Raw genomic sequence first — 10845 nt, 5'->3', positions numbered from 1 at the left:
TTATGATGGTAATGCCTAAGGAGAGAGATTATTATATATTCTGTGTGGAGTATGTCCACAGGGCAGTGTTAATGTGTGAGGACGAACTGTATGCTCTCTAAGTTCTGCTAACACCCACAGGAGAGTCTCCATGCTTGCTTGATGAAGTCCAATGTTGTGAAACCTAGAGTCGAAGAAACTATGAGGAAATCCAGCTGTTGCCAGCCTCTCTAATCAGTTCAGTGTAAGAACTTGTAGCAGGGGCCCTGTGAAGAGTAAGCACAGGAGATTAGTTTTCCAGGAAGCTTGATTACATGATGGGTGATTGCTTTCTTTGAATCTTAGAGGAGATTGCCTCACTCATTGCTACCTGAACTGTAAAATTAGGGAAACATCTAACACAAATACATACCATGTGTTGATACTTTGTTAGATTTTTGTTGCTTAGTAGGAAGAGAGATGAAGGCTTTGATCTCCTAGGTCACAGTACAAAGGGGAGACGCATGTTAAGACTTGCCACCATATTTAGTATCACCATTTGGGAGAGGGGTAGACTGAGGCAGAGACTCAAGAATTAGTGACTCTGAGAGGAAGGGCTATACACTCCACAGGGAGATTTTATGCTTGGAAGTGTGGGAAGCAGCAAGAAAAATGGAGAGAAATCTCTGCGAAGATGAGCCAGAGCATAGAAGAATTTTAAGAAGAATGACAGAGAAGGACTAATAGAGAGGAGGATCCCACAAAACAACAACAACAGCAAAAACAAATTCAGAAGTTCTGTCACAAGAAAGCAGACCTAGGAAGCAGGTGTTTGGTGTCCATATTTGAACTGAGTGAGGTTTGTCTTGTTTGAGTAATGGCAGAAGAAACTAAGGGGGTGAGAATGAGAATTGAAAGTTATTTTAATAGCTCTTTTTGAAATTTTAAAGATTATTTATGTTTTGATATTTTGATATAATACATTTCTTCCTTTCCCTTTTCTCTCTCCAAGCCCTCCCCTCCCATACACCTTCACTTTCACATTTATGACCTTTTTAAAAACTAATTGTTGCTATCTATCTATCTATCTATCTATCTATCTCTGAATACACAGCTCCAACCTCAGTTTGCATATTACTTGTATGTATATTTTCAGTACAGAAAACCATATCCAAACAAAATGTGTAGCTGTGGAGTCCAGTCCCAAGGAATAATTCTACAATACTATTCCCATACCTAAGACTCAGAAAGTGCACAAAACTTAAACCCAAATGGATCAAAGACCTCAACATAAATCCAGCCACACTAAACCTCTTAGAAGAGAAAGTGGGAGGTATGCTTGAATGAATTGGTGCAGGAGACCTCTTCCTGAACATGACTCTAGTAGCACAGACACTAAGATTGACAATTAATAAATGGGACCTCCTGAAACTCAGAAGCTTCTATAAAGCCTAGGACACAGGCAACAAGACAAAAAGGCAGCCCACAGAATGGGAAAAGATATTCATCAACGCCACATCTGACAGAGGACTGATCTTCAAAATTTACAAAGAATTCAAGAAAAAAGTCTCCAAAACACCAAAGGATCCAATTAAAAAGTGGGGTACAGAACTAAATAGAGAATTCTCAATAGAGGAGTCTAAAATGGCTGAGAGACACTAAAGAAAGTGCTCAACATCCCTAGCCACCCGGGAAATGCAAATCAAAACAACTCTGAGATACCATCTTACTCCTGTCAGAATGGCTAAAATCAAGACCACTAAGGACAATTTATGCTGGAGAGGTTGGGGTGAAAGGGGAACACTCCTCCACTGCTGGTGGGAGTGCCAACTCATACAACCACTTTGGAAATCAGGAGGGAGATTCCTCAGGAAAATGGGAATCAGTCTACCACAAGACCCAGCAATTCCACTTTTAGGCATATACCCTTCATACAATAAGGTCATCTGTTCCACTATATTCATAGCAGCATTATTTGTAATAGCCAGATCCTGGAAGCAACTGAGATGCCTCTCAACTGAAGAGTGGATAGAGAAAATATGGTACATTTACATGATGAAAGTACTACTCAGCGTAAAAAAATAGTGGAATCTTGAATTTTCACAGCTGAAGATAATTTAATTGTGTATGCACCACATTTTCACTATATGATACTATTATCATTGTAAGACATTTATTTTTAACTGACTTGATTTTGTTCGTGTGTGTGTGTGAGAGAGAGAGACAGACAGAGAGAGAGAGAGAGAGAGAGAGAGAGAGAGAGAGAGAGAGAGAGAGAGAGAGATGCCTCACTTAAGAAGGAGTTTCTTGACCAAGGTTGAAAGCTGTGTGCAAATCTATTGGCATGACATATTTAGAACGCAAACTGACAACAGTAAGTTCCTCTAGTACCTGTCACTTTATAGTCACACATGTTTTCCTTTAGCATATCCAGAATCTACTAAAAAAAAACCTTGTGACTGATCATTTTTGTGTAAATAAACAAATAGTTTGTTAATTCATTTCTCATTACTCTAAAAGTTTACATTATACATAAAAGCAAGAGATGTAAATTTCTGGGGTCATTTTATTGGGTGTTTTGGATTTTGAAGAACTGTTAATTCATTGCAGAGACTGCATTGTTTTTGCACTGAGTGGTACTGCTTCTCAGTGGGAATGCATCATTTTCAAGATCCATCTGGCATAAGGGTGAATTTCAGTGAAGAAGCCTAGACTCCCCTTGGTTATGCCTGCTTTCCCCCAGGACAATATCCCATGAAGCCTCCCGTTGCAGATGGCTGGAGCAGCAGAGACCTCCTGACAAGAAGAAGATAACAAGACGTCAATGTCACTTTGTTGTCATGGATCTAGAGTAAATACTAAGACATGGCATGTAGCAGTAGCAAAATCATTAAGGGGAATGTATTCCTTCTATGGAAGAGGTGACAACTTTTGCTTCAATCTGCTCTATAGTCTCCCTTTGTCATTCAAACTTTATCTAACCTGAGTGCAAATAGGAGAAAGGACAAATTTGTCTACCCTAGATCTCTTCCACTTTTTTTCTTTTTAAATTTAAATTTAAATTAGAAGCAAAGGTGCTTCACATGTCAATTCCAGGTCCCTCTCCCTTTCTCTCCCCTCCTCCTACGCCCTCCCTCCAACCCTTCCAATATCCCCTCATTTCCCCAGGGAGGGTGAGGCCCACCATGGGGTGTCCATAGTCTGTCATTTCATCCAGGGCAGGGCCTAGACCCTCCCCCGAGAGTCCAGGGTGAGAGTTCATCTCACATTGTTGGATGGGAGTCCAAAGTCCATTTGTATACCTGGGATAAATACTGATCTACTGCCCAAGGCTCATGGGGAGAGGAATGAAGTACATTGCAGAAGGAGCAGTAGGGAGAGGGACTTCAGCTTTCTGTCCTTCATTTTGTGGGAGGTCTTTTTGATATGTGATGTTTGATTTACCAACCATACCTCTCTCTTCTAACAGATTCTATACTCTCTTCTTGCATGGATAAAGGAAAGATACCTTAATTGAAGTTATGACATTAAGTGAACGTCCTATGCACATGATGTTCATCCTTGTTTCCTGTTTCTGTTTTTGGAGAGTGTTCCAGCAGTCGTGTGGGGAAAGCAAATACTGATTTGTCCATGTCAGGACGTCAGGATCGCTGACTGTGGAAAAGAAAAGACAGATGACATCCAGAGCTGTTCTGATGAGTGACCTTGTGGCAAGACCTTAGTTTGTGAATCAATTAATCCCTGAGAATATCCAACGCAGTCCTTCCTAGAGTTGTTCCTCAGGCAGAATTTACATATTGGAGAAATAGATCCCAAAGTTTCTCATCTTCCTATCACTAGATGTATAGTTCTGTCTACCATACATAATCCAAAGGTTTTTAAACAATTGTATACAGATTATGAATGTCCATAAAGAAAAATAAAGACTTCGGTCTCCAAAATCCCTACTATAACCTTTTGCTTTGCATCTATTTCATCATCTTTATATTTTATCTCATAAGAAAACGTATATAAAATTACTCTTTTAAGCTTTATTATTTATTCACTGTGAGGGTATGCATGCATGTATGTATGTATGTATATGCTATGTGTTTACATAATGGTGAGCCGTGAAGGTCAAAAGACAGCTTGTGGGATTCAGTTCTTTGCTTCCACCATGCAGGCTCTGGAGACTGAATGCAGACCATCAGTTTTGGTGGTAAGTGCTTTTTCCTGAAAAGTCATCTTGCCAGCCCCCAAGTCCAGTCATGCTTCACTTAAAGATGGATGTGTTCTGAGCATTGTATCACTAGACAATGCGTACTCACACAAATCGAAGTGGTAGAGCTCACTACCTATTCAAGCTATATTTTAGTCTTTCCCTCCTAGGTTATAATCCTGCTCAGCATGTTACTGCAGTGGGTATTGTCACACAGTGGTAGCGACTTGTCTATCTAAACATGTGTGACCATAGAAAAGTATGGTAGAATACTGTCACTAGGAACTTTTAAGCTGCAAATTGCATTTTGTGGAGATGCTGTCACACATCTCTCCTCATTCTCTGAAACACCATTATGTTGTTCTTGGCTATAAAGTGATCATTTGCAAATTGCTATTTCCATGCATGTGTATCTATGTAGAATGCACATACACATTTGTTCATATTGCTCATTTTCATCATAGAAGTTGCTACTATATTGTAATGTCTGGGCACAGGGACTTTAACCAAGGGACTAAGTGTTTTAATCTCTATTAAAGAGTAATAAGAAAAAATCAACACTGTGGTACCTAAAAGGCTGATAGTATATCTAGCAAGATAGTGCTCTATATAATAGATCAAAACATGTTATGTCAGAAGAGAGGGAGAAAGAAGTTATGTTCAGTTTAGTGTATTTAAGTTTTATGGAAAAAATCACTTAACAAGTTATGTGAAAGCAACTTAAGTTACTTGAAATAAAGATTTCCTTTTAGATATTGGGACCTTTGTAGCAGAAATCTTTTAGAGATAGTCTGTTGTGGTTATTTTAATATACAGATCTGACAAAATAAAGTCTTCATGTAGTGTAGTTTACTTTGTTTCAACAGATACCTAAGGCTGGGTGGTGGTGGCGCCTGCCTTTAATCCCAGCACGCAGGAGGCAAAGGCAGGCGGATCTCTGTGAGTTCAAGGCCAGCCTGGACTACACAGCGAGTTTCAGGACAGTCTCCAAAGCTACAGAGAAACCCTGTCTCAAAGCAAAACAAAAAGTCAAATGGTACCTAATAAATTAGTTTTGTAAAGTGTGATTACTTAAAATAAAGCTTAAAAAGTCAATGACAAAACCCACATGAAATGTATTTTTCATTTGTTATTTTTTTAGAAAGCCTAGACACTTAGATTCCTAATCAGTTTGTTTCTAAAGTACAGAGTTTCAAAATACTGAGAAAATCAAAGCTTTTATAGTTTGTGTTGTGAAAAATGTTTATTTGCAAAGTCCTCATTTTATTCTCTGTTGCAGACACCAGAAGCTGGGTTTAAACCTGACTAAGCAAGTTTGAGAAAATCTAAAACTAGCATAACATACAAGTAGTCACTATAGAGCCAGCAAGGACACGAGAGAGCCACATTTGAAGAGAAGCTCTTGCAGATATCAGTTCACTCTGTTCTTTCCAAGTTGGGCCCATAAGGCAGAGGGATGCATGCATGCACTATGAACTGTGATTATTTTCCCATGAGATATGCCAATCTAGAGATACAACTACAAGCATGCTATAATAAACTAGTCTATGAACCACCCAAGTCTACACCCACAAGTGAGGAACTTTCCCTTGTGACACAAGTCATGAAAATTATACTCTGTAAAGAACCAGCCATGGCAAGAGCATAGATTGCCACTTCAAATATTTCTCTGTCATTCAGTGCCCAATGGAAAGAATGTGTCCTCTGCTCCTGGACACAGCCTGAAAGTTCTGTGGTCGCATGTTGAAGGCATCCTTCATACTATCACAAAAAGATTTGCTTTGCTTTTTCTAACCCCTCTCCTAAGAAGTGCATGATAGGCTTTCAGCAATTCTCACTGAGGAGTCCACCTTCTACCTCCAATACCATCTTTATCAGTCGGGACTCCCTGTTCTCTCTAATTCGTTTGTATTCAGTTTGCTAGCCCCAGCTCTCAAATATTTTAAAGACAGAATAATCACCGCCTGCCCTATACGTTGCTATCAGAGTAGATTCCCTGTATCAGTCTAATGAGTTTATATGTCACCTCCTGGGAGCAAGAAGTTTGAAGGTAATTGCCATAGGATTAAGAACTTTATATTTCCTCTTTCTAGCAAGTATATTCAACCACATATTTCCCCAGCCCCGACCTTCCCAAGATGAAGAAAACAGTCAAACACTCACCGTTATTGTAGCTGTTCCAGGTCCATGTTGGTATAAAGCAGGTTTCATTAAATGTCATGGCTTCCATAGCTATGGCTATGGTTCCCACATGCATATTGATAGCAGCAGGATAAGAGAGTTTTATCAGCATCAGGTCATTTTTCCGCAAATTTGCGTCAAAATTAGGATGGACTACAGTCAGTGAGTAAGTATATGTCTGCTCTCTCTCATTTTTGATGGTGGGTTGATGAACTCCCAGTCGGATTTTAGCTCTTGGGGGGAAAGGAAAGGCAGAGGGATGAGATGGAAGAGGAAACAGTCACATAATGTCAGAAGTCACCTTATCCAATCAACTTAGTTTCACTTTTCAGCTGCATAACTGAAAAATTGTGCATGAAGTAATAGTTTGCAGGATTGTTATGTCATCAGCATGCATATGAAATGACCAACATGGGATCCAATATCTACAGCATACTCAATAGCTCCTATTCTAAGATTTGAATAACCTGAGCTAACAGCCGGTAGAGAAGTCATCGCATTTGATGGCTTCAGAGCTCTTTGTATACTCCATATTTACTCAGGCAGGTTTTGAACCTGCGCCTACTGCTTCTAACATTCTTAGTCTATCCAGTGCTCTTCTCAAGACTATATAATTATTTTTTATATGCATTTTCCACACTGATCCAAGATTCTCAAATTTCCATGAGTAGTTTTGTAGAGATAACAAGTCGTCATTTCCTCTTATAGTCTCTAGGCAAATTCAAGATGGCCGTCACAAGGAAGCTAGTCATGCAACCTACCAAGAGTCATTTCCTACCAAAAGCAGTTCACGGTAGTGACAGAAAGTCTGATCATGAGCCTCAGGATCATGTGACCTGCTTTTGTTTCCTGTGTATCTGTCCTAACGCAGAGAGCAAGCCTTCAATCTCGGTTGAATCAAACTTGTCTTGAACAATCGATAGCTAAGAGTGGTAAGTTTGAAATGGAGCTGAAGCTCTGGTTCAGACTCCCTCATTCAATACATTCCTTTTTCTTTTTCTAAAAAAAAATATTTTCTCTTATTTGATGTGTATAAGTGCTTTGCCTGCATGAGTGTGTGCACACTTCATATGTGAAAGTGTTTGTGGAGGTCAGAAAAGGACATCAAGCCCCCCTTGGAACTCTGAGTTACAGGTGGCTGTGAGTTCTGTGGAGAGATGAATGATGAGTGCTGAGTGCCGTGGAATCTAATCACGCCCTCGTGCAAGAGCAGCAACTGCTGTTAACTGCTGAGCTGTCTCTCCATCCCCTCAATGGATTCTTGATACCCAACCAAAAAAAAAATCCCGAGATTCTCAGAAAAACAAAGCCCAATGTTCTCCCTCTTATGGGGATCCTAGCTAGTATTGCATACATGTAGATATGTAAACACACACATACTTGGTTATAGAATAATATTTAGAAAGAAGAACAAGGAAGATTAGTAGTGGGTGGTGAAGTGTGAGAGAGGATACGAAGCTACTTTTCCCCTCCTAATTCTGTTTTGACTTTTTTTTCCTTGTAAGTGCACAAACCTGTGATCGATAAAGAAATCCCAAAGCCCTAAGTGAAGCTGTCTGGCTCAGCGTGGCCACTCTAAACGTTTAGAACTTAAATGGAGACGTGGGATTTAGGACTGGGCAGTGTTTCTTTGAGAGACTGTTAATCTGTGTGATAATTTTATTTGTGGTTTCACTGCAATAAGATGATCGAAAAGGTGCGTTTTCAAGAGATGCTTTATGTCATACAGAGCATCCTTGCTTTCTCTTGGTTTTTCCTGCAGGATGTGATCTCTGTGTTCGACTTCATTCTGTGACCACCTCCCTTAAACCACATACTGTTACCCCTGCCTCCTCAGTGTTCTAAAACCCTCATGCCTTTTTTTTATCCGTTACTACTCAGTGTTGCTCCCTTGCCCTGGCACATTTCGAGGCTTTATTCATCTAGCTGACTTGTTTTATTCCTGCTGGCCTCAGATCTTAGAGATGCCTCACACGCACCCCCCCCATACATCGTATACATTGTTCCCATACCCCACACCTTGCTGTCCGGTTTTATTCTTTATTTTTCAATCACTCCTCTCTGCTATGGATTACTTCTTGTATCAGAATGTAAGCTCCATGAAGAAAACTTACTTCTGTCTTGTTCCCTCAAGGGTCATACTAAGCAGCCTAATAAATGACTGGCGAATGTTTACAGAAGAATATTTGAAATACGCTTTCTAAGACTTCTTATTGAGTTCTGTACTGAAGTGGGTAATGGATCATCTAATTCCACGAAAAGCCAGGAAGGCGGCTTCCCAGACCAACTTCCATAGCATAGACCCCTCCCAGCTCCCATGACTAAGGAGCCACTTACGGTAAGGAACAATGAGCGGCAGTGAGTACCCACTGATGGTCAATGAGAGTCCCCACACAAGGTTCTGGCTTGGATTGCAAATAGGCCATGTAAGGAATGTTAAAATCATCTGGTAAGTTTTCATCTGAGTCTTGATATTCTCCTAAAGTGACTTCTGGAGAATTAGGGATTGGGGACGGAAAAAAAACACAAAAAGTTTAGTAAGCTAGTGTTGGTTAGGGTAGTTTTATCTAGCCAACATTTTTCAGAGATATCAGGTCTTTTATTTTTGACATTTAAAAAATTCATAGAAAACAATGTGTCATAAAAACTATACATATTAGGAAACTAATGACTGTTTTTGTTGAGATGGAATTATAGCAAAATTATCTGATACTAATACATGAATTCATCTGATGCTGATCAAAAATTCTGGCAGCACTGTATAATAGGAAAATGAACAAAATCAATAAGTACTTTAAATATTAGTTCTTAACATTAACCTTTGCCAGTAGTTGGGGTATAAATGAAATACTTTTTGACTTTGGTAGTGGGAGAGCATAGAAATTCAAATTTATAATTTATAGACTTTCTGATTAGCCCACCTCCTTTCTGGACCCAAATTTCCTAACATCAATATGGGAAAAGGAGTGGTGGTTGTGCAGGGGAAATCTTGCACTCAAGTGTCTACTGAGGAACGCCTAGGGATGACTCTATAAAACCTCGTGGGCAGGGTATTCAAAATGTTCCCAGACATCACAGGGACCCAGAGAGTATACTGATAGGAAAATATGTGAAATAAGAGTCTCTTTTTGTCTTCCTTCAGAAAGCTAATTTTATCCTTAAAATGATTCCCCAGTTAGCACTCTATCTCACAAGCTGTGGGATGGTTATGCCATCTTGCAACCACTGGTACACTGCTCTGGATTTCACCCTAGGCAGAAACTAGACTAGAAACTCACCTGCTGCACCCAAGAGAGTGAGGATGAGAAAAATCTTCATGGCAAGCTATGATGTCACCAGAGCAGACTAGGTGGCCACACTGTAAATTGTCCCAACTTGGAGACCTCACACCTTGACCAGAATGTCTGGAGAAGAAACACTATGGCAGGAGGCAGTAGACAAAGGTCTTATGAAAACCTTCAAACTATTTTCTCAGGGTCTCATCTATCAAGACGTATGGGCGTCACCAGGATCCGAGTCTGATGTGGCTGCAGAGCAAGACCCAGCGCTGGCCTTGGTGCTTCCTGTGTGACACTAAAGCCCTCCCCAGCCATCACATGTGCCTGCTGACCTCTTTCCTGCCCCCTCTTTGTGACATGACTTTTCTTTGTTGACTCCCCAGCCTCCCGCTTGTGACTTCAACCTGCCTCCCTGGGCACCTTGGCCTTCGCAGAGTCTCTCAAAACATTGATGGACCCGCTCACCAATAATACTCTTTAGACTTCTCCCCTCCCTTTTGTGCTGAGGAGCCTTACAGCCCTTACAAAAGCCAGTTCCCTTGTTCTCCTTCAGCAAATCTCTAAGCTTTTATCTTCTCACCAGGCCAGACATATTCAGACCTTCCAAACTCTCTTTACTGTTCATCATACATAATGAGGAAAGATAGCGTATTTCCTTAAAATTGCCTATCTTTAAACATTTTTTCTTCAGCTAATTAGGGATTTTATGTTAATTGTGAAACAACCCCTACTCTGAATTTGGCCATCAAAAACTTACTTAATCACCAAACTCCAAAAACTACCTGCTGACATCATTTGGTTGGAATAATAAATGAAGCCAATTTGCTACCCTTTTCACTCTTCGTTATTTTGTCCACTGCTTTTTTTTTTCAGAATGAACCATGTTTTTTTTAATGAGAAAATCTGACATGATAGTTTCCTGATTTATTACCACCCCTCCCCAAGACAGGAAACCAGCAATAGGGAGTCACCTTTACTTTTTTATTGAGGATTTTATAAATTTATATAATGACATATGATCATAGCCACCTCCCCCCACTTCTCCTTTCCAGCTCTTGCCCCTCTCAACAAAACAAAAAGAGGTAGTTTAGTGACAACTAAGGAAATAATACTGAGGCCAGTCGTGATTGCACATTTATCAGCCTATTGGTTTCACAGTTAAGATTTCTTTAGCTTCATCCTAGGGGCAATAATAATATTACATTTGAACCCAGAGATTGTCTAGTCAGA

At 40.0% G+C, this 10845-nt stretch overlaps 1 protein-coding gene and 1 long non-coding RNA gene across 2 annotated transcripts; one reads left to right on the top strand and one right to left on the bottom strand.

Annotated features, from left to right (window-relative positions):
* Positions 1-2506: 2506 nt before the first annotated feature.
* On the bottom strand, positions 2507-9915 carry LOC101843353 (probable inactive serine protease 58). The gene is made up of 5 exons (XM_005083106.4): positions 9616-9915; positions 8675-8828; positions 6320-6570; positions 3467-3612; positions 2507-2754 (listed from the first exon to the last, which is right to left on the bottom strand). Exons 1-5 carry the CDS (start codon positions 9653-9655, stop codon positions 2605-2607), a joined length of 741 nt encoding a protein of 246 aa, XP_005083163.2. The 5' UTR covers positions 9656-9915; the 3' UTR covers positions 2507-2604.
* Positions 2695-3911, top strand: LOC121137767. The gene is made up of 2 exons (XR_005875070.1): positions 2695-2809; positions 3428-3911. It is a non-coding gene; the product is annotated as an uncharacterized LOC121137767 (long non-coding RNA).
* Positions 9916-10845: the final 930 nt, after the last annotated feature.

Source organism: Mesocricetus auratus, unplaced genomic scaffold (genome assembly GCF_017639785.1).
Source record: "Mesocricetus auratus isolate SY011 unplaced genomic scaffold, BCM_Maur_2.0 Super-Scaffold_100694, whole genome shotgun sequence".
NCBI classification, from domain to species: domain Eukaryota; kingdom Metazoa; phylum Chordata; class Mammalia; order Rodentia; family Cricetidae; genus Mesocricetus; species Mesocricetus auratus.
Note: the sequence above shows the minus strand (reverse complement) of the source record. Positions and strands in the feature narration are given on the sequence as shown.